The sequence below is a fragment of the Gopherus flavomarginatus genome, chromosome 4 (genome assembly GCF_025201925.1).
Source record: "Gopherus flavomarginatus isolate rGopFla2 chromosome 4, rGopFla2.mat.asm, whole genome shotgun sequence".
NCBI classification, from domain to species: Eukaryota; Metazoa; Chordata; order Testudines; family Testudinidae; genus Gopherus; species Gopherus flavomarginatus.
In genome coordinates this window covers 218,108,450-218,132,913 of record NC_066620.1, presented here as the reverse complement: position 1 = coordinate 218,132,913, position 24,464 = coordinate 218,108,450, and the positions used below count along the sequence as shown (strand labels likewise).

Below are 24,464 nucleotides of genomic sequence, written 5' to 3'. Positions count from 1 at the left end.
CCAAGGGAAGTAGTGGTGGCAAAAGACATATCTGGCTTTAAGATTAAGCTTGATAAGTTTATGGAAGGGATGGTATGATGGGATAGCCTAATTTTGGCAATTGATCTTTGATTATCAGCAGATAAGTATGCCCAGTGGTCGGTGATGGGATGGGATCTGAGTTACTGCAGAGAATTCTTTTCTGAGTGCTGGCTGGTGAGTCTTGCCCACATGCTCAGGGTTTAGCTGATCGCCATATTTGGGATCGGGAAGGAATTTTCCTCTGGGACAGATTGGCAGAGGCCCTGAAGGTTTTTTGCCGCCTTCTGCAGCGTGGGGCATGGGTCACTTGCTGGTGGATTCTCTGCAGCTTGAGGTCTTCAAACCACAATTTGAAGACTTCAATAACTCAGACATAGGTTAGGGGTTTGTTATAGAAGTGGATGGGTAGGGTTCTGTGGCCTGCTTTGTGCAGGGGGTCGGACTAGATGATCACATTGGTTCCTTCTGACCCTAGAGTCTATGAGTCTAGGTAACTGTTCTTTGAGTAGTTGCAGACATGTATTCTAAAGAAGTGTGTGTATGCTCAGCGCACTGAAATCAGAGAATATTGCCTAGCAGTACCCTAGGAGTGGCACTCACGCTCTTCCCTCATAGTCCCTGCCCTGGCTATATAAGGGTGGCGCTTCTCTGATCCCCATAATTTCCTTCTCATTGCCCAGAGCTAGTCAGAGCGCTCAGTGTGGTGTTTCTTCACATTGATTTTCGTACCTCAGTCTTCTGAGATTTAGTTGTAAATAATTACAGTAGTTTGTTAGCTAGTAGTACCTTAATTAGAATAGTGAGTTAAGTTAAATAGCTTTGATTTTTTGGTGGAATGCCTTCATCAGGATTCAAGCACTATCTGTCACGTGGGGTGGCTATTCCTAATAGTGATTCTCCACACAAAGTGTGTATTGTGTTGGGAGAGGTGCTTCATCTGCAAGTCTTTAAGAAAAGAACGCAAGTGACAAGGGACTTGAGACTCCAGCAGCACCTGATGGGGCAGGCCAGGAGGCCTGCCTCAGCACCAGAAATAGTACCAGCTCCTCAGATGTCATCAGAGCCGCAACAAGCCAATGTTCCTTGTCCGGACACTGAGGAAGAGGGATCGTTGACTGTTACTCAGGCCCACCGAGAAAAGAACCAATAAAACGGACTGTAGTCACTCCAGATTTTGGGGAGCATTATCTTCCTTTGCCAGAATCAGTGCAGACTGGCACCATGACTCTTCAGGTATGTGTGGTGGAACTGGGCCTTCTGCCTGCCCTCTGGTACCAGGCAACATCAACTTGAGGCTGTACCGTTGACTCTGGCATCGTACATTGAGCCAAGTAGTGACGGCATTGACACTGACAGTGTCCACGCCTCTGGTGTACCAGGCAGTATCAGATCTGCTATGCCTTTTGGTTCCTGATTCTCCAGTTATCAAGGAACATTCAGCTGTTGCAACTTCCTAAGTAATGACCCCACCGTCTGGGTTAATTACACAGGTGTCTCAGATACCAGCACTGCATATTGCTCTGAGTACACAGTTGAGGCTGGCACCTTCACCGGTACCGAGGGGTTCATTGGCAGAGCAGTCTGCGTAGGCACCAACGGTGATCATGATGTAAACCATGTCATGAGGATTGGTACTGACCCCAGCATTAATGCCTCTTTTCGGTACCAAGAGAGAGTGTGTTGCCTCTGCCAATCTTCAGAGCACCAGTTTGTTTACCGGCCTTGGGATTGATGTTACCACCATGTTGGATCTCTGAGGAGGCTGGATGGTGGCTTGCCTCTTGGGGGTTGTTCCCTCATTAACTCTGGATGATTCTGGGTATTCGTCTAGGTCAAGCTCAAGGTCGTCCTCCATTCCTTTGTCTTTCAGATGCCAGTCTAAAGACAGCCTAGACCTCCTGCTGATATTGACCAGGACTTTTCCTGCTGCAGAGAAAGGGACTCACTGTTTACTGGCCATTGATTCGTTACCCATCTCCATCGTGGCATGGGTGTCCATGGGATGGTCCTTGTTCCTTAAGGCCCTGATCTTCAACTCACTGCAGGGCAAGATCACCCAACAAATCCATGGCATCACTCCCCAGCCACCTACATAAGAACAGCCGTACTGGGTCACACCAAAGGTCGATCTAGCTCAATATCCTGTCTTCCGACAGTTGTCCGTGCCAGCTTCCCAGGTGCAAATTCAGGTGGAGGATGACACCTCAGAACATGTGCAACCTCAGACACATGTGCAGGGTCTGATACTGCACTGAAAGGCCTGTGAACCCCCTTCCTCAGTCCTCATCATCACCAGATTACACCTGAGTACCAGATGCTTCCTTTCCAGTGCCTGAGGATTTTTGGGCACATCTGGAGCTCCTTAGACAACTGGCTTCAGCCTTGGGTATATCAGGCTGAAATGGTGCAGGAAAACACATACAAATTAGTGAACATTCTTCTGTCCTCAACCCCAGGTAGAGTAGCTCACCCTATTAGCAAAGCACTGTTGCAATCTGCCATGGCCTTGTGGAACACCCTTTGACATCTGTGGCAAAGCATATGGGCAAGTATTATGTCCCTATGCAGGGATTCAAGTATTTTTATTCACATCCTACTTCTAACTTGCTTGTTGTGACAGCAGCCAATGACTGGTTGCATCAAGAGAGGTACAGGTCCATGCCCCAGGACAGAAGTAAAGAGGTTGGCTCATGGGTGGAAAGATTTATTCAACTTCCTCCTTTAAAAATGTATATTACAAACCAGCAGGCACTGCTATCCAGATATAATTTTATGAACTGGGATTCTGTAGCCAAGTTCACAGACAAATAACAAAATCCTTTCAAGGGGAGTTCAAGGCATTTGTTGTGGAGGGCCACCTGGTTGTTAAGATATATTTTCTATTGGTCCTGGACATAGCTGTTATGGCTATCAAAGTATTTGCTTCAGTGGTCACAATAAGAAAAGCACCATGGTTGCAGAATTCAGGAATAGCACCAGATATCCAACAGAGTGTGGAAGACCTATCTTCTGATGGTCAATTTATATTCTAAGACAAAACGGTTGAGACTTTATGTTCATTTAAGGATTTGCAAGCAACTCTGTATTCTCAGGCCTATCTCTTACCTCCCTGCAAAATCATTTGGCTGCAATCTCAGCTTTCCATCCTCCCATCCAAGGAAAGTCAATATTCTCAAACCCTATGATGATGAAGTTGTTTAAAGGTATTGTTCATCTTTTTCCACCAGTGAAGAAAACGGTGCCATCATGGGAATTTAATATGGTGGTGGCAGCGCTGATGGGTCCATCATTTGAGCTGATAACATGCTTATTGGCTCTCCTCTTATGGAAGGGGCCTTCTTTATGACTATAACATCCTCAAGAAAAATCAGCAATATACAAGCTTTAATGGCAGATCCCCAGATGCTAAATTCTTCAAGGACATGGTGTCTTTAAGATCACACTCAACAGTTTTGTCCCAAGTGGTATCTGTTTCACCTTAACTGGGTTATTTTCTTACCTATTTTTTTTCCCACACCATGTTCAACTGTGAAGGAGCAACATGTACTGTGACAAAGTTCCTCCTCTACCTTGATGGGTCCTGCGTTTATTGGCAGATTTGCTCACCTCAGTGATCTTCCCCACAGTCTGGATCAACTCCTCCTGTACTTCTGGTCTGGTGTTAAATCGGGAGACACACTCACCTGTTTGGAAGCCTTGTTTTCCTGGGTTAGATCTTTTTGGACAGTTATGCATGCCTCTTGTGCATGCCAGGGTTTCAGAAGGTTGATGTGATAAATCTGTTCTTGTTTTCGGCATCCTGGCTACCGCACCTTGTAGGTTACTTCCCCTATGGGTTCAACCACCTCATAGGGTCCCTGCCATTGGGGCAGAAGCTTGCTTTCTGCTGTGGGTACCAATTCCATCACCCGATCCCCTGGTTGGAACTGTCGGACTTTTGCCTGGCAATTGTAATGGGTTCTCTGGGCCTCCTGGGCCTTTTTCAAATGTTCCCGTACAATAGGGGTGACCCGGGCTATCCGGTCTCGCATCTGTATTACATGTTCTATTATATTTCTCCCCTTATTGAGTTCCTCTTCCCAGATCTCTTTGGCGATATCTAGTATGCCATGGAGGTGACGCCCGTATAATAACTTGAAGGGGGAAAACCCAGTTGAGGCCTGAGGTACCTCCCAGATAGTGAACATAAGGTAGGGTAGTAGGGTGTCCCAATCCTTCCAATCCGGACTTACCACCTTCCGTATCATAGCCTTGAGGGTTCGGTTAAACCTTTCTACCAACCCATCAGTCTGCAGATGGTAGACTGAAGTTCTCAGGGTATGTATATGGAGCAGCGTACAGAGGTCCTTCATTAGCTTTGACATAAATGGGGTTCCTTGGTCTGTTAATATCTCCTTTGGTAGCCCCACTCGGGCAAAGATCCCCACCAGCTCTTTGGCTATCGTTTTAGAGGCTGTGTTCCGCAGGGGGACGGCTTCTGGGTAGCGAGTAGCATAGTCCAAAACAACAAGTATATATTGGTGGCCCCGAGCCGTCTTCTCCAGGGGTCCCACTAGGTCCATGGCTTTTCTCTCAAAGGGGACTTTTATGATGGGAAGGGGTACTAAAGGTGCCCTCAAGTGGGGACGGGGACTGTGCAGCTGACACTCTGGGCAGGACGTACAGTACCTCCACACTTCTTCATGTACTCTGGGCCAGAAGAACCGTCGTAGGACTCTTGCCAGGGTCTTCTCTACCCCTAAATGCCCCCCAAAAAGATGACTATGAGCAAGACTTAATACAGCGTTCTAGTGTTTTTGAGGTACTAAGATCTGCTGTACCTTCTGCCCTGTACTGGTGCAACCTGGTATAAGAGATTCTTCTTCATTATGAAGTAGGGTCCTGGTCCCTGGATTTTCCCTTCCACAGGGACCCCATCTATTTCAGTCACCTCCTTCCTAATGTTTTCGTACCTTGGGTCTTCAGCCTGGTCCCGTCCAAAACTTCCTCTCCTGGGGCTAATCTGCCCAAGATCTAGGGGCCCAGTCTCTGTTGCCTCTGTTGGTTCAGAAGCGTTAGGGTGAGGGTCAGACTCGGGTGCTTCTCCCTCCTGGGTGGCCTCCTTTTCAGCTGCTCGGGTCCGCTTACCTACGAGAGCAACCCTCTGGCTTTGAGTCAGTATTCGGGTTCCCAAGGCCTTAGCTGCCCTCCTTTCCCTTTTTGACTTTCTACCCTGTCTGGGAATGGAAAATAAATCTGGGGATATTTCAGAGAAGACTGGGGGTTGACAGTCTACTGTGGAAGCCTCACTAACTTCAGAGTTCCCCTTTTCCTCCAATCCTCCTACTGGAAGTCTCTCCCTATGAGCACCAGGTATGGGAGTTTAGGGACTACACCTGCTGCTACCTCAGTGGTGTTCCCCTGAATCTCGAGTTTTACTGGGATGGTGGAGTAATAACTAACTGTCCCATGGACGCATGTTATCCCTGTACGCTTAGCCTGCAGCAGCTGACTACACTTGACGAGCTTCCCCGAGACAAGCGTGATAGCACTCCCTGAAACAACCAGTGCCGTGGTCTCTACCCCATTTAGTTTCACTGGTCTGATGTACAAATGTGGGGTTAGTGAGACCCCCACAAGGTGGATTCGGGAGCATGGGTCTGCCCAGTTCCCCAGGTTACGCTGCATCGGCTCCAGCATTTGGACACTGTGCAGCTATATGTCCCCGCTCCCCGCAAGCATAACATCTGTATGGAGCCCTAGGCATTGCCCAAACCAAGAGACCGGGGAATCTAACATCATGATCCTCTTCTCCCTCTGTGCTCCGACTCTTTGTGCCCTCTGGTGGGCCTTCAGCCCCTCTCTTTTTCAACCTGGGCCCTCCTGGTGGCCCAGTCACCCGAGCTCTAGGGCTTGGTGCTGCTAGTTTAACCCGGGATGCCTCTTCCTTAACTGATCGGGTCAGCTCCCTCGCCGTCCTTCGCCTCTCTACCAGTGCAACAACCTCATCATAGGTGGAGGGTTCGTTCTGGCTTACCCAGGCACGAAGGTCTGGCGGTAGTCCCCTCATGTATCAGTCGATGACCAGAATCTCTAGTATATCTTCCAGACTCCAGAACTCTGTTAACAACCACTTTCGTGCGAGGTGGATGAGGTCATACAATTGGGACCCTGGGGTTTTGTTTTCCTGATACCTCCACTCGTGATACCGTTGGGCCCTCACTGTGGCCATTACCCCAGATCTGGCCAGGATCTCTGCTTTCAGCTGGGGGTAGTCTGCTGCAGCCTCTTCAGGCAGATCATAATAAGCCTTCTGGGCCTCCCCACACAGGAATGGGGCAAGGATGCCAGACCACTGATCTCGAAGCCAGGCCTCCCGTAGGGCTGTCCTCTCAAAGGCTGGAAGGTATGCCTCTACATCATCCTCCCACGTCATTTTCTGCAGCCAGTGGCTGGCCCGTATGATCTGCGTCCTATCACGGCCGTGGTTCAGCTCTGTAAGTGTCTTTACCTGGTTTACCAGTTCCTGCAACATAACCCGGTTTTGAGAAGCCTGGTCCATCAGCAGGCAGTTAGTCTCTTGCTTCAGCCACACTGCCTTCTGTTGGGCAGCTGCCTGGACACGGGTAGTCTTCTGCTGGGCTGCTGTAGTTTGTATCAATGCCCGTACTAAGTCATCATTGTGGTTGGAAAAAAAAAAAAAACCTCTACCTTTTTTTTTTTTTTTTTTTTTTTTTTAATCGCCCTCCTCCTTCTGCCGTGCTGTGCACACCAAATCCCACTCCTGACACCACTTATGACAAAGTTCCTCCTCTACCTTGGTGGGTCCTGCTCTTATTGGCAGATTTGCTCACCTCAGTGATCTTCCCCACAGTCTGGATCAACTCCTCCTGTGTCTGATCAGGAGTTTGGAGGTTTGGGGGGAACCCAGGCCCGCTTTCTACTCTGGGTTCCAGCCCAGGGCCCTGTGGAGTGCAGCTGTCTATAGTGCCTCCTGTAACAGCTGCATGACAGCTACAGCTCCCTGGGCTACTTCTCCATGGCCTCCTCCAAACACCTTCTTTTATCCTCACCACAGGACCTTCCTCCTGGTGTCTGATAACGCTTGTACTCCATAGTCCTCCAGCAGCACAGCTCTCACTCTCAGCTCCTTGTGCCTCTTGCTCCCAGCTCCTCACATGCACTTCCTCTCCTCTGGCTCCTTCCCACCTGACTGGAGTGAGCTCCTTTTTAAACCCAGGTGTCCTGATTAGCCTGCCTTGATTTGCTGCAGGTGATCTAATCAGCCTGTCTGCCTTAATTGATTCTAGCAGGTTCCTGATTACTCTAATGCAGCCCCTGCTCTGGTCACTCAGGGAACAGAAAACTACTCATTCAGTGACCAGTATATTTGCCCTCTCCCAGACTCCTGTACCCACTGGTCTGGGTCTGTCACAGTACATACCTTAGGTGTCAGACGGTGCTTATCATTCTGTTTAGAAAGGGCTAAGCCACTTTGTACGTTATTTCAACTCTGTGCTGAGCAGATGAAAGGATAACTGGTCTCCGCTCAGACTTTCTCCAAGTGGATAACTGCCTGTCTTACCTTGGCTTACGGAGTTGCTCAGATGACACCAGCTTAGTCATTACAGCAGGAGCTCAAGTGACATCAGTTGCATTTCTTAGCAATGTCTCCGTAGTGGATATTTGCAGGGCTCCAACAAGGTCTTCTATTCATACTTTTGTTAGACATTTCGCTATCACCCTAGCATCGAGATCTGATGCAAACTTTGGTAAGACAGTTCTGCAGTCACTGTTTAAATAGACTCTGAGTTCCACCTCCTTCTGAAACTGCTTGTGAGTCACCTGAGAGGAATATATGTTAGCACCCTTGAAGAAGAAAAGACTGTTACTTACCTGTGTCTTAACTGTTCTTTGAGATATAGATGCAGACTTGTATTTTACAACCCACCGTCTGTCCTTTCTGAATCTGAGTTTGCAGCTGGGGTTTCAGGGCAAAGGAACTGGGGGAGTCAGAGTGCTACCACTCTTATATAACCATAGGAGTGCCACCCCATCGCAAAATTCTCCAATTTTGCTGCCCTGGGCACCTACACACCTGATTGGAATACATATCTCCACCCACATCTTGAAGAACAACAGTTGAGGCACAGATAAGTAACAATCTTTTTTGATCTACTTAGCACTTGTGAAACCTCAGCTGGAATATGTCCAATCTTGGGCACTACGTTTTAAGAAAAATTTGGACATATTGGAGAGTGTGCAGAGATGAACAAAAAAAAGAGATTTAGAAAACCTGATCTGAGAGGAAAGGTTGAAAAAATTGAACATGTTTAGTTTCGAGAACCGTACCATTAGTTTAGTGTTCCTATTTGGGGAACAAATATTTAATAGCAGGATCTTCAGTCTAGCAGAGAAAGGTATAACATGAGCCAAAGGCTGGGAGTTGATTTTTAACTTCGAGAGTTGTAACGTGCTTGGATGCTCTGCAAGAACGAGGCCTACACACTGTGAGTTATTTGGCTTTAGTGAAGGTAAAGTGACACGTCCGCAACGGGGACCCCGGGCGTTGCTGTCACTTTGGTGGGGAACCCAGCACCGAAGCTCAGCTCAGCCTCGGTCGGAGTCCAAAGGCGGGACTGGGAGCATACAGCTATATATACACAATACAAAAGCAACTCATACTTATGCAAAAAGGGACTTTCCACAAGCTATGCCCGCCCTTTGGCCTAAGGCCATACAAACTGGTTTCAACCAGTTAAAAGCAAGTTATAACTGGCATGCCATGTCCTACAATGACCGGCCACTTAGCAAGCAGGGGCTTTCCACAAGGCCGCCGAGAAAGTGGAGATACACTAGCTAGGCCATGACACAGTCTTCTGCAGTCCCCTACATTCCCCCCCTCGCTTTCTTGAGCGACGCCAGTGACCATGACCCAAGGGCTGGGAGAGGGTCCTCAAAATTAAAGATGTGATCAAAAAATACAGCATAGCGAACAGCAGCAGGATTCTTAATAGCCTGTAAATCCTATTTAATTGAGCCAAAATAATTGACATAAAAACAGCATTTTTTCCCAATGTGAGTATAAGCCCCCCCCCTCCCCTCAGGAATGAGTGCACGAACAAAAGAATGAAATCCTGTTTGTCTGACAACTAAGGGATTGGGGCACTGACTATAAATTAGGTATACCAGGTGATCTAATTTTCCAGATGTTTTGGTGAATAATTTAGTTTCATATGCATTCTTTCCATGGACCTATCAGGATTCGGTATGTGGGAGCCCACACCCCCCTAACTGGTCCAAATGCTTGGAAGGAGCACTGTGAATATTTACACTTTCACCCAGAAAGTGTCCAAGTATGTTTCTGTGACCACAGATTAGATGGTACTCCTGATGTGTCTGTAAGGGCAGTGGGCCAAGTCTGGTACTCAAGATCGCTTCGAATGGCCATTAGCTGGTCATTCAGGATATCCTGAATTTCCAAACATACTAGATCCCACTGCAATGCCTTTCCAGCCTTAGTGATATTTAATACCATCTGTCCTTGGTGTAGTATAATATACCTGTTATTTAAAATCCAATTAGAGAGAGCAATACATGCTGAAGGATTTATCCAGAACACAAGGCGCAGCCTGTAGAATAAACCCCAAAATTTAATTAATACCACATTCCCAAGCATGGGTCCCACAAATTTTTTTCTGCCAGTATATAATTTTTTGTTTTTTTGCCAGGGTTAGTTTTTAATTTTTTTTTAGTTAGGAATTTCTGGACTTTGGCAATGTTAGTAGAGTGAGTGTTCCTTTATTTTTTTCGAAACAGTTGTGGTTCAGCATCCTACAGGGGAGAGGTTACTAGCACATCACCCTGTAATGGTTTTGCTGCTTCTAGAACAATGCAAAGGCACAGTAGATCTGTTAGTGGACAAGGGAGAGGATACTAGCACTTCACCTTGTCCTTTTTTCCCTGCTGTTCAGAAGGCACAGTGGAGCTGGAGGAGAAATAGGCTAATTATCAGTAGGAGAATCCTCCCGAGGGGGAGGGGTCTTTGGGTAGCGCTTCGTTACCTGTGAGAAAAGGAACCTAACGCATTTTATTAGTGCCTGGCAGTGTTTTGCAGATCTTATAGCTGCTTGGGCACATTTACACACCCCCGCCCTTTTTTTGGTTATTAGCCAAGTCTTAGCTGTGAGCAGTGTCCTTGAGTGGAGCCAGTGTTTTATTTTTAGCCTGCTTGCTATTATTTTTTTTTTTAATTAACTTATTTTGTTTTTTTTTCTTTTTTTTTATTTTATAAAGGGAACTTTTACTTTTTACTTATACACCTTTTTTTAACAACGAACACATAAACATTGCCATTACACAGAACATTAGTCTTATTGTTTAATGTATGCCACATATACCCTTTTACTAAAAATAACCTTATTAGAGAACTTTGGAGCAACAAGCCAGGACAAGCACACCCACTTTGCGAAGTTTATTTAATTTAACCCTTTTGCCTGATTCCAAACTAGACCATTCTATAGAAACACTAAACACAACAATGCTGGCCACAAGACAGACACCACAAGACAAAACATAAAAAACAAAACATAATTTCTAACATAAGACCCACCCATCTGTTTGCTGACACTTAAACAAAAAGAGAATTACACAGAGAACAGAGGGAATTACAATTTAATCCAGGTTTTCCCACTTTTATTACACTGACTGCTACAGGGGACGGGACAGAAGGATCTCAATTTGACCTCAGAGCTTTCTCGCACACATGGCTTCCACTCCGAGGAATTACGAACAAGAGGTTTAGTTTCGCCCACACTCCTAACGCCCAAATGTATGCAAAGCAAAAAAACAACAGTAACTGGTTAAACAAAACAGAACCAGATAGTATTTCCTTATCCTATTAGGGCTTACCTTATTGGAGCACGAACCCCAGGGGCTGCGGCGAAGTGAGGAAGAGGGGTTAAGCATCCCAGTGGCGCCGCTCTTAGTTCGCCGCAGCCGTCTGGAGTTCAATGTTCGAGCTAGGAGAGTCCCATCTGGAGTTGCCAGAAACTGTTACCGAAATATCGGGTCTGCCTAGCTGAGAGCCAATTAACAGCCTGACAGGGATAAGGAAAAAAAACGCAGAGGAAAAGAGGTAGTGTAAAAGTTCAGGCTGCTGTGTCCATGAGCAGCAGTCACCGCCCCCACCCACCTACTGGCCGCTTGTAATCTATTAGAGGGGGTCAGCCAGCTTTCACAATCCCCCTCTTCGGCGATAGTCTTCCAGGGCCCTCTGTAAGCGGAACACCTCCTCACCTTGGGCCCGGAGGGCGGTTAGGGAGAGCCACCCAAGCTCCCCCATCGCTCACCGTTCCGTCCCAGAACGCCGGTTCACCCGCACCCGCTGTAAGGCCTCCGTCAGCTGTGCGGGAGTCACTCCGGCCACCTGCCAGAATTCCGGCCACTCGGCAGGGGCAGTCTACCCTGACAGAACCCACGCTACCGGCCCCCAGCATTCCATCTGGGGCCACCTGGGTATGCGCTGTAGGGACAGCAGCAGCTCCCCTACTTCCCCTACCTTCATAGACTCATAGACTCTAGGACTGGAAGGGACCTCGAGAGGTCATCGAGTCCAGTCCCCTGCCCTCATGGCAGGACGAAATACTGTCTAGACCATCCCTGATAGACATTTATCTAACCTACTCTTAAATATCTCCAGAGATGGAGATTCCACAACTTCCCTAGGCAATCTATTCCAGTGTTTAACTACCCTGACAGTTAGGAACTTTTTCCTAATGTCCAACCTAAATCTCCCTTGCTGCAGTTTAAGCCCATTGCTTCTTGTTCTATCATTGGAGGCTAAGGTGAACAAGTTTTCTCCCTCCTCCTGATGACACCCTTTTAGATACCTGAAAACTGCTATCATGTCCCCTCTCAGTCTTCTCTTTTCCAAACTAAACAAACCCAATTCCTTCAGCCTTCCTTCATAGGTCATGTTCTCAAGACCTTTAATCATTCTTGTTGCTCTTCTCTGGACCCTCTCCAATTTCTCCACATCTTTCTTGAAATGCGGTGCCCAGAACTGGACACAATACTCCAGTTGAGGCCTAACCAGCGCAGAGTAAAGCGGAAGAATGACTTCTCGTGTCTTGTTTACAACACACCTGTTAATGCATCCCAGAATCATGTTTGCTTTTTTTGCAACAGTATCACACTGTTGACTCATATTAAGCTTGTGGTCCACTATGACCCCTAGATCTCTTTCTGCCATACTCCTTCCTAGACAGTCTCTTCCCATTCTGTATGTGTGAAACTGATTGTTCCTTCCTAAGTGGAGCACTTTGCATTTATCTTTATTGAACTTCATCCTGTTTACCTCAGACCATTTCTCCAACTTGTCCAGATCATTTTGAATTTTGACCCTGTCCTCCAAAGCAGTTGCAATCCCTCCCAGTTTGGTATCGTCCGCAAACTTAATAAGCGTACTTTCTATGCCAACATCTAAATCGTTGATGAAGATATTGAACAGAACCGGTCTCAAAACAGAACCCTGCGGAACCCCACTTGTTTTACCTTTCCAGCAGGATTGGGAGCCATTAACAACTACTCTCTGAGTACGGTTATCCAGCCAGTTATGCACCCACCTTATAGTAGCCCCATCTAAATTGTACTTTCCTAGCTTATCTATAAGAATATCATGAGAGACTGTATCAAATGCCTTACTAAAGTCTAGGGCAGCCAAAGTGGCATCGTCTTCCAGAGCACCCTGCTCGCTGCGCCAAATGTAACGTGCTTGGATGCTCTGCAAGAACGAGGCCCACACACACTGTGAGTTATTTGGCTTTAATGAAGGTAAAGTGACACATCTGCAACGGGGACCCCGGGCGTTGCTGTCACTTTGGCGGGGAACCCAGCACCAAAGCTCAGCTCAGCCTGGGTTGGAGTCCAAAGGCGGGACCGGGAGCATACAGCTGTATATACACAATACAAAAGCAACTCATACATATGCAAAAAGGGACTTTCCACAAGCTATGCCCGCCCTTTGGCCTAAGGCCATACAAACTGGTTTCAACCAGTTAAAAGCAAGTTATAACTGGCATGCCGTGTCCTACAATGACCGGCCACTTAGCAAGCAGGGGCTTTCCACAAGGCCGCCGAGAAATCGGAGATACCCTTGCGTGACACAGTCTTCCGCAGTCCCCTACATGAGTAATTAACCATTGGAGCAATTTACCAAGGATCGTGGTCGATTCTCCATCACTGACTATTTTTTTTAATCAAGATTGGATGTTTTTCTAAAAGATCTGCTTTAGAAATCATTTTAGAGAAGTTATATGGCCTGTGTTATACAGGAGGTCAAACTAGATGATCATAGTGGTCCCTTCTGGCCTTAGAATCTATTAATATAGCTTGGGGGTAGAAGGACAACATGAAAACAATCTTTAAATATGTAAAAAGATTGTATAAAGAGAATGATGATCAGTTGTTCTTCATGTCCACTGAAGGTAGGACAAGAAGAAATCAGCTTAGTTTGCAGCAAGGGAGATTCAGGTTAGATGTAAGGAAAAACTTTCCAACTCTTAAGGATAGTTAACCACTGGAACAGGTTACCTAGGGAGGTTGTGGAATGCCCACCTTTGGGGGGTTTTAGGAACAGGTTAAACAAACACCTGTCCCAGATGGTCGAGGTACTTGGTCCTGTCTCAGCACAGGGGAATGGACTAGATGACCTCTTGAGATCCCTTTCAGGCCTACATTTGTGTGATTCTGTGAGGGAGAGGGGCCCAGGTCCTACTCATTTATGTAACCGAGGGTGGGAAGAATCACTCCAATGTGAGTTTGGGGGAGGTTTTGGATGCCAGGAGTGAAGTGGAGTGGGGGCTTAGCCAAGCTTATGCAGAGTTGCTCAGTGGTGCTGGGGGAGGTTATTCATTGAGTTTCACTGTTGGATCGGGAGGAAAGTTTACTACAAGGGAAGTGACTACTGTGGGGAAAAAGCCTTAAAACTTAAGAAGAGCATGCCTGACCCTTTGTGTAGCCATCCTGCCATCTGACTTCAGATTCTGTCTCCATTCTTTTGTCTCAGCTGAAATACACCCGGCCCGGACTGCCCACATTTAGTCAGGATGTGTTGTGCAAGTGGAAATCGGAGATAAAGATGTACCGAAGGGTCCACTGTCCAAACCAGGTAACCAACCCCCAGTCCTTTCTAAAACACTGAAGAGACCAAGTCCGAGGACCTTAGAAAAATAATTCAGTCTGGCCAGGCTGTACAGCAATGGGTTGAGAGACTTCCACAAGGCCAAAATCAAGGTTCATCTCTGTGTCTGGAGAAGTCAAACACTACTTGCTCTCAGGGTGACTATCTGTCAGTTTCTCACTGCGGTTCTGGATGTGCCTGGGCAACATTTAAGCTGCTTCTCAAGAGATGATTCTGTGTTGTTATGGCTAGAAAAATCCAGTGGGGAACTATTGGGTCCATTGGTGGACACTGTTAGTGTCTCTCCAAAGGTGAGTAAGAACTGAATGGGCATTAGTCCATTCCCTAGGAACCATCACTTAAGTTTGAGAATCTTGCAAACTCCACCTGGACTTTCCAGAGCAAGGCTATTGAAGTTAGAGAACCCTCTCTGCCTGCAGGCGGAACCCTGGTATTTTCTAGTTCCTTGTTGCCTGGGCTTTAGGTCTGGGTTTAGTGTGGACACTGCACTGATCTCTCTAGTTAGTGATGGATGAAGGCCAGATGTCCGTGCCAATTCTGTTCAGTATGACAGCATCCTACAATATTATCCTACCTATGGCTGCCTGCACTGTGGGACTCCTCATAGAAGAGAAATGTGTCTACTTCCCTGTCAGAGATCCTTCCAAAAGTGTTGGCAAAATGCTCATCCATGCCCAAGGACTCCTGTGAGGAATCCTGGAGAGTTGTATTCCCAGCCCTCTTATATCTGAGGCCACTTGTTGGGTAGAGATGCAGTTTGGGTATTGTGCCATCATGTTGACAACATACAGCTCTGTCTTTTCATTGGATCCAGACCATACATCCCCACTTTCCCAGTGTCTGTCTGAGGTAGGGGCTTGAATGGCAGTGAGCTGGCTGAGGTTCATGACAAATAAGAAACAGGTGATACTGCATGGGGGGATTACTAAAGCGTATGTGATTGTGTGGGGGGCTGTCCTATAGTATGAGGCTTTGCCCACATTTGTCATGAGGTTCGCAGCCTACAGACACTGCTGAAGTGCCAGAGGTTTAGGAATAAACTGATCACCAGGACCAGATTGTATTCACTCAAGATTTCTGAAGGAACTTAAATATGAAATTGCAGATCTATTAACTGTGGTATGTAACCATCACTTAAATCAGTCTCTGACTGGAGGATAGCTAATATGACACTTAATTTTTAAAAAAGGCTCCCAAGGTGATCCTGGCAATTACAGACCGGGAAGCCTGACTTTCGTACCGGGCAAATTGTTTGAAACTATTAGGGAACAGAATTATCAGACACACAGATTAACATGATGTGTTGGGGAAGAGCCAACACGGCTTTTGTAAATGGAAATCCTGCCTCGCTAAGCAGTCATAGGGTAAGAGAAAAGGTCATCTCATGGATCAGTAACTGGTTAGAAGGTAGGAAACAAGGGATAGGAATAAAGGGTCAGTTTTCACAATGGAGAGAGGTAAATACCAAGGTTCCCCAAGGATCTGTACTGGGACCAGCGCTGTTTAACATATTCATAAATGATCTGCAAAAATGGGTAAACTGTGAGGTGGCAAAGTTTGCAGACGCTATAGAATTACTCAAGATAGCGAAGTCCAGTGCTGATTGTGAACAGTTTACAAAGGGATCTCACAAAACTGAGTAACTGGGCAAGAAAATGCCAGATGAAATTCAGTGTTGATAAATGCAAAGTAATGCGCATTAGATAATTTAATCCCAACTATACATGCAAAAAGAAGGGGTCTAAATTAGCTGTTACCACTCAAGAGAGATCTTGGAGTCATTATGAATAGTTCCTTGAAAACATTTACTGAATGTGCAGCAGCAGTCAAAAATGCTAATAGAATGTTAGGACCCATTAGGGAAGGGATTGATAATTAAACAGACCTGGTACACCCTCACCTTGAACGCTGCATGCCGTTCAGGTCACCCATCTAAAAAAAGATATATTAGAATTGGAAAAAGTACAGAGAAGGGCAACAAACATGATTAGGTGTATGGAACAACTTCCTTATGATGTGAGATTTAAAAAGACTGGGACTATTCAGCTTGGAAAAGAGATGACGACTGAGTGGGGAGAGGATAGAGGTCTATAAAATCCTGAATGGTGTGGAGAAAGTGAACAGGGAAGTGTTATTTACCCCATCACATAACATACATCTCAAGCTCTCTTGCAGTGGCTCAAGAGCATGGGTACCAACCTCAGGGCAGACTGTTAAGAAACAGGACACAAACCCCAAATTGGCTGAGAGTTCTATTAGATTAGTTAGATTTCGTCAACCGATTATCAAGTGAATACTCCTCAAGTGCAATAACAGCTTCTCAGTGGAGTCTCAGACTGTCCCCTCGGGTACTTCCATCTGTCTTGCCACCCAGGCAGGGCCGGCACTTCCATTAAGCGACCTTAGGCGGTCACCTAGGGTGCCATGATTCAGGGGGCGGCATTTTGTGCACTCCCCATGGGGTGCACAGGAGCTTCCGGTTCCACTCCTGTCGCACCGCCGAAGAAGGACCTTCTGCTGACGTGCTGCGGAAAACTGCGGCAGGCAATTGAGCAGCTCAATGACTGCCTCTGTCGCCTGTGGCATTTTGGCAGAGGGTCCTCCTTCAGCGACGCGATGGGAGTGGAACCGGAAGCTCCCACACACCTTGTGGGGAGCGCACAAAATGCCGCCCTCTGAATTCTGCCTAGGGCGCCAGAAACTCTGGCACCGCTCCTGCACCCAGGCAAGCTTACTTTTGTGATAGATGGTCGCTTACATCAAAGATCACAGCAGTGTTCAGGTTCCTCCCAGTCCCAAAGGATCAGTCACTTACTCCAGGTCAGTTGCACTTTAGATCTCACACCAAAGATGATACTTGTAGCCAATCCTATAATAAACTATGTAAAATTTATTATATAGGAAAAGGAAACGAGTTATTTACAAGGGTAAAACAGGTGATAAACATAATACACACAAATGAGTTCCAATCTTAAATTTCAAAAAGTAATAGAAGTTTCTGTAATAAGAACATAAGAACGGCCGTACTGGGTCAGACCAAAGGTCCATCCAGCCCGGTATCCTGTCTACTGACAGTGGCCAATGCCAGGTGCCCCAGAGGGACTTAACCTAACAGGTAATGATCAAGTGATCTCTCTCCTGCCATCCATTTCCACCCTTCGACAAACAGAGGCTAGGGACACCATTCCTTACCCATCCTGGCTAATAGCCATTAATGGACTTAACCTCCATGAATTTTTCCAGTTCTCTGTTAAACCCTGTTATAGTCCTAGACTTCACAACCTCCTCAGGCAAGGAGTTCCACTGGTTGACTGTGTGCTGTGTGAAGAACAACTTCCTTTTATTTGTTTTAAACCTTCTGCACATTAATTTCATTTGGTGGCCCCTAGTTCTTATATTATGGGAACAAGTAAATAACTTTGCCTTATTCACTTTCTCCACACCACTCATATTTTTATATACCTCTATCATATCCCCCTTACTCTCCTCTTTTCCAAGCTGAAAAGTCCTAGCCTCTTTAATCTCTCCTCATATGGGAACCATTCCAAACCCCTAATCATTTTAGTTGCCCTTCTCTGTAGTTTTTCTAGTGCCAGTATATCTTTTTTGAGATGAGACGACCACATCTGTACGCATTATTCAAGATGTGGGCGTACCATGGATTTATATAAGGGCAATAAGATATTCTCAGTCTTATTCTCTATCCCTTTTTAATGATTCCTAACATCCTGTTTGCTTTTTTGACCACCTCTGCACACTGCATGGACATCTTCAGAGAACTATCCATGATGACGCCAAGATCTTTCCTGATTAGTTGTAGCTAAATTAGCCCCCATAATATTGTATGTATAGTTGGGGTTATTTTTCCCAATGTGCATTACTTTACATTTATCCACATTAAATTTAATTTGCCATTTGGTTGCCCAATCACTTAGTTTTGTGAGATCTTTTTGAAGTTCTTCACTGTCTGCTTTGGTCTTAACTATCCTGAGCAGTTTAGTATCATCTGCAAACTTTGCCACCTCACTGTTTACCCCTTTCTCCAGATCATTTATGATTAAATTGAATAGGATTGGTCCTAGGACTGACCCTTGGGGAACACGACTAGTTACCCCTCTCCATTCTGAGAATTTACCATTAATTCCTACCTTTGGTCCTGTCTTTTAACCAGTTCTCAGTCCATGAAAGGATCTTCCCTCTTATCCCATGACAGCTTAATTTACGTAAGATCCTTTGGTGGTAATAAGCAAAATCTATGGGTATGTCTACTTTGCAAAGAAAAAGCTGTGGCTGCCCCATACCAGCTGACTTGGGCTCCTGGGGCTGTTTCACTACAGTGCAGACTTCCAGGATCTAGGATCCTTCCACTGTGCAGGGTCCTAGAGCCTGGACTCCAGCCCAAGCCCAGAAGTCTACACTGCAGTGAAACAGCCCTGCAGCCTGAGTCAGCTATTATGGGACAGCCATGGGTGTCAGGCTATGTCTGCACAGCAATTTATGTCCTTTATGGCTAACCTAGGCTAACTGGGAATCATTTTCTTACGTTTCGTAATCCTTTCTCCTTGTGGTATGTCTACACAGCAATGTAAGCCTTGGGTTGGTGGGATTTGAGTCAGCTGACCCATGTCAAGAACCCTGGGCTTGAGCGTCTACACTGCATTTTAACCCTAGGTTAAGGATTTTCTGACCCATGCTTGAACCTAGGGCTCTGGTCTCCACACTGCTGTGCACAGATCCGAGTCAAAGTAACTGTATCCCAGAGTGCCTGGTCCTATTCCCCCCCCCCCCCCCCCCTGAACACTGTAGCCCTACGAAAGTGGTGCACTGTGGGAAAACTCTACTGCCAGCCCTGTTTCCTAAGTGAGACAATACTGTTAATGGGCACATGATACATGAACTGCAAGTTTAGCTCCTTTGATTGCTGTCTCAGTAGAATGATGGCAGTTTGAGAAGGGTTTATACTGAACTTGCAGAGCACCACTCGGGTTTGGCCCAGCCACTCCTCCATCATGATGCGGAGGCTATCAGGTCAGATTTGAGACTCTGCTCTTCCAGGGGGTTAGAGGAGTCCAAAGGAAAAAGTGAAAATACCTCCACAGTCCATGAAAGGGGTCATGTCCCCACAGCCTCATGCAGGGCAAAGATCGGTCGTCTTAGGAGGAAGGTCTGGGCTCCTTATCCCTTGTATGTCCAAACAACCCAAGGCTGAGTCCCAGGATGCTGAAAATTAAAGTAAGGAAAAACTGGTCCCTCTGTTTCTTCAGAGGGCTCAGGGTGCTCTCAAAGTTTCACTAGCAGATAGGCCCTGTTTCCTGGGGCTAAGGAGTTCAGCTCTAGCTCTCTTTGCTCCTGAAAGCCACCCACAAACCATGCCTGAGCCAGTATTCTCCCTACCCTTCCCCAGGACTGACAAGGTGCAACAGATTGGGATTGTTTGAACCCAGAGGAGCTCTTTAACTCCTTGACTGGGACAGGGGGCTGCCCCACTACAACCCTTTCCGTGCAATGGACCTTGCTGTGTTTTTTTAGGGCTCTGTCATGAACATGCCTTGGAGTATTATAATGTTGTTTTGCATGTGTGGTTACCCTCAGAAATTGCAGATGACCCAGTGCAGCAGCCACTGCCTCACCAGCATTTTCCACATGAAGCATGTTGCTCCCTGTGCTCCAGATTCTGCACTGGCTTCCTTATGAGCACAATTCAAGGTGGTGTGATTGGTGTTCAAAGCACTACCGGGTCTAATCATAGAGGTGCCCCTTTCCCAGTGACAGCTGGGACCATTGAGGTCAGCTGCAGTACTTTCCCCATCTGTGAATGTGGAGGAAGAGTCCTAGTCTCTGGTAATTACCCCCACCCATTTCTCGGACAGAGCCCAGGTTGGTGGACCTTCAGGGCATGATGCAAACCCTATCAGTTCATTCGGGGGGTTAGTAGAATGGGCGTCTCTATCAGCAGCTCATTGCTGGCTAGGGTCTCTTTTTATTTTGTCTGAGATTTGCACGCTTGCCCAGAGGTGGGAATTATTTCATTTACTGGAGCCTTAAACAAATCTATTTGCAAAGGGCTCTCTTCTCCCCATCCCTGTCATGTCTGGTCTTATAAAACTGTAGTATCCTTTCTTTGCTTTCTCCTTTCTAAGGAAGGACAATTCCAGAGAAAAAAGCATTTCTGTGCATGGGGAACTGATTTCTCAGCTGTGTCTTGCTGACAGCTGTTGCCCTTCTCTCATTTCAGGGCTGTGAGTCTGTATATGGCAGTGTCTCAGGACTCAAATCTCACCTCGGCACCTGCACCTTGGTTTGTACCATTTCTATGCAGTCTCTTTCGTACATGCACTCCCACAGTTGTTGTTCCCCAGATACGTGCATATCAGTCATTGGCCTGCTGGATCCTTGTCTGTCAAGGCTCTTTAATAGCCACTTCTCCACAGTATCTGGCTGCCTCCCCAAGGATTAATGGATCTGCATCACAAATGTGCTGTGGGGCAGTAAGACTGTATGTCCCTTACACCTGTAGCTGAGTCACTGTCCTGCCTGCAATCTCATGGCAACAAGAGCACCTTTACCAGATACTCCTCCTGTGTGAGACCGCAAGGCCTCCAGCAGTGATGGAGGTTACTTTGGGAGTAGCTGGAGCTGGTTCCACCCTCATTCTCTCAGGCCTCGCTTGGGCATCAGTTTCTGTGCTGCTGTGGCCTGAGTGCTCACCCTCTTGGATGAGTTAAGGGATTTTGTGCTCTGTCTCCTTACTACTGAATCACGTCTGGCCATGCCTTGGGTGCAGGGTCTGGGCCTTTCAGTGTCACTGGGCAGAGAGGAGGGTGGCATCTGGTGATGTGTTTTCTGTTTTGGTGGCAGGGAGACTTTGTGGCTGGGAAATACAAGTGTCTCCTATGTGAGAAGGAATTCATATCAGAGAGCGGGGTCAAGTATCACATCAACTCTGTGCATGCTGAGGTGAGAAGAGCGCGGTGCCCTGCCCCCTTCAAAGGGATGGGGGAAAAGTGCCATGTCCTAGCCCTTGTCCCATGCTGCTGCCACTCTATTCATTTTGCCAGCACCTTCCATATCCAGCAGTATTACCCAACCCATTGCAGAATCCAGTGTGCCCCCAGAGAGCAGGATAGTATCTGCTCAGCAACTGGTAAAAATAACGCTGTGCTGGCCAGCCTAATTCTTGGATCCCATTTCTCTGCTAATCCCTGCCCTGTGGGTAATTCCAGCAGTAGAATGTGACAGGCACCCCCATTGTATCTCCTCCCCCAGTACTAACCTTCTGCCTTCTGAACCCTCCAGGACTGGTTTGATGTGAATACCACTAACAAAAAAAGCTTTGAGAAGCTGATGAAAATCCGCCAGAGAGAAGATGAGCAGAGAAAGCAGCGAAAGAAGCGTATCGCAGCTCGGAGCAGGAAGAAAAGGCCTGGGACTGTATCTGCCAAGAAGCTCCTTGGTGCAGGGGCCGAGAGAAGCAGAAGAAGGAGTAAGAGGGGGCATTCCCAGCTGGTGGACACTGAAAGCAGGAGCAGCGAGGAGGAGGAGGAGGAGGAGGAGGAGCCCCAAGCTGCACAGAGGGCAGAAACTCCAAAAACTATGCGCAAACGAGGCAGGAAATAGATCATTGGAGGCAGAGGAACTAGACAGTTCTAGGAAACCAGGAGCCCAGGTCATGACACAGCAGTCACTCCCTTCTGTGGACAGTGGCCTAGCAGTGTAGTTTGTGCCCTAGTTATAGGCTGAGTTCAGGTTATGTTAGTTGCTTATTTAGTGATTTTAAATGTTTCAGTCTCCATTACAGCTCTCTGCTTTTGTTGTCCTCTTAGGGATCCTCAGCTTTGGTGAGGGCAGGTTTCCTTGGTGGATCTCTAGGGCTGGGTGTGTGGGTCTCAGCTGGGGGAGTGATTTCCTTTGGGGCAGTGTGTGCAGATCCTGGGCAGTTTCTGGGGTGGGGCATAGATGCTCTGGCTTGATCACCTGCAGCCCAATGCTACCTCAGGTGCTTAAAGGGCCTGCCTCTGAGACTCAGATACCTGAGTGCTGTCTCCCCCTTAGGTCATTGCCATAAAGCACCATCCCTTCAAACTCAGCACTGCCCAGCAGTTTAGGAACCCAGGCCTGCCTGATTAGTTAGACATCACCCTGCCAAAAGCAGGAGTGTTTGCAGTGGGCTAATGTACCCTTCAGCACCTGCCTCTTTTAAGGCTGAGCACTGACTGGTCCCTAAAAGTGGGGAGGGAGCTCTTCCTCCAGTCTGTGGCTAGGGACCAGCTGTCTAGACCCTTGCCTTCCAGAGGCACGTGGCATCAAACTTGTCTGCCAGCACGCTACAGTCTGGGGATGTGTGAGATCAGTGCAGATGGCTTGTGCGGTGTTACAGGTTCACACTTCGTAACAGCCACTCCCCACCTGCAGGACAGAGCTCATACACAGTAGCAAAGCCCTGCGTTTTGTTGCCATGGGGTGGCCTTGCCCTAGTTTGGTGTCTTCCTTCCCTCAGGCCTCAGTAGGAGCTGCTTCTCCTTGTCAGTGAGCTCTGCAGGTGCCTTCTCCCCTGAGCTAGTTGTAGCCTGCTCCTGGGATTGCCACCTTTACCAGGACAAGCCTTATGTAGTGGGCCTTCCTGTGTGTTGGTGTCAGGGCTGGAGGGAGGGGGTCCTGTTTACCTGTTGAATTAAGTTTTTTAATTTAGTTCATGATGAGTGTTCTGCCATGTTCCACTTGTATAGCAGGGCCAGTTGAGACCCATAAATGGGTAACATCTCTGGCAGGCTTAGCTACCCCCATTCTCTGCTGGGTAGAGAAGGAGCCTGCAGGATTTCTGATGTCAGCTCACATGCCCTGACATAAAAGTGCAGGATTTGATGTCTCTTTACCCTCTCCTGTCTTGTCCCGCTACAGTTCCCTGCCTCAGCTGGCTCTTTAGTTTGTTACATGAGGATTCAGCTAGCAGGATCCAGCACTCAAGAGTACCCTTCATATCTCGCTGCAGTGAAAGCTTCCACATCAGCCAAAGTTGCTGGTGCTGAAATTCACAGCGGATTCCCTGAGGTGCATAGGGCACAGACAGGTTTATTTGTGTGTTTGTTTCTAGCAGTGATGTTCATTCACCCGTATAATCAAATTGCCTTTGTGGCTGGGGGTAGGACCCAGGCTCTCCCCAGCCATGGCCATTTTACAGAAGCTACACCCTAATATGCATAGAGTGAAGCAAATTACCCCCACCTCTTGCCTCATACAAACTAACACCCATGGCGATTGTTGGACTCTGCATGCAATGCTCTATTCTGATCTAGGGGCAGCAGCTGTATTTCATGCTAGGACCTGCAGTTGTCATGGATTGCAGTGCTGTATTAAAGAGGCAGGTTTCTGGGCTCTTCTATAGAGGCTGTGAGATGTGTGGTCAGAGCAGCAAGATCAGAACAAAATGAAATAAAATGTCACCAATGCAAGAATGTGATAGTTTCTTTGGTGTATCGTGTCTTTAGAATCATCCCCACTTTAGCAGTATGGGGCAGAAGAGTGCAAAACTACCTGTCTCTGGACTTGTGGGTGGCAATAGGACGCATGCCCTTAAGCACTGAGGCAAAGAGCACTCACTTTCAGTTTTTCAACCACTTCTCTATCCAGCACTCCAACCCTCCTCACAGCCTGTTGCATTAATGTAGGTGAAATATGTGGGCACAAAGAGTCAAAGGCATATATTAGGAACACAAAGAATTCTAACAGTGGTGTTGGTCCATTTGTAGATAGAAATGGTAGAATTATCAATAATAATGCAGAAAAGGCTTTGCCACTTCACTAGTAGCTCTGGAGGATGTTAAACAGCAGCTATTAAAGTCTGACATTTTTAAATCAGCAGGTCCAGATAACTTTCATCCAAGAGTTTTAAAAGAGCTGACTGAGAAGCTTGCTGAACCATTAATGTTGATTTTCAGTAAATCTTGGAACACTGGGGAAGTTCTAGAAGACAGCTAATTATTGGGTCAACAAGTGAAAAGGGTAAATGGGATGACCTGGGTAATTATAGGCCAGTCATTCTGATTTTGATCCCAGGCAAGATAATGGAGCAGCTGATACAGAGCTCAATAAATAAAGAATCAAAAGGATGGTAAAATAATTAATGTCAATCAACATGGGTTTATGGAAAATAGATCCTGTTAAACCTACTTGAAATTTTTTTAATGAGATTACAAGTTTGGTTGATAAAGGTAATAGTGTTGATGTATTAGACATTGACTTGGTACTGCACAACATTTTGATT

The 24,464-nt window shown here is 46.8% G+C and overlaps 1 protein-coding gene across 1 annotated transcript in view; it reads left to right on the top strand.

Moving 5' to 3' along the window:
• Nucleotides 1-23,194, top strand: part of ZNF512 (zinc finger protein 512) — a 79,817-nt gene extending 56,623 nt beyond the window's left edge. The window contains 4 exon segments of the mRNA XM_050951143.1: nt 14,069-14,170; nt 20,439-20,501; nt 21,062-21,160; nt 21,500-23,194. Coding sequence (XP_050807100.1) covers nt 14,069-14,170; nt 20,439-20,501; nt 21,062-21,160; nt 21,500-21,820 — 585 coding nt within the window. The 3' untranslated portion in view covers nt 21,821-23,194.
• The last annotated feature ends 1,270 nt before the right edge of the window (nt 23,195-24,464 follow it).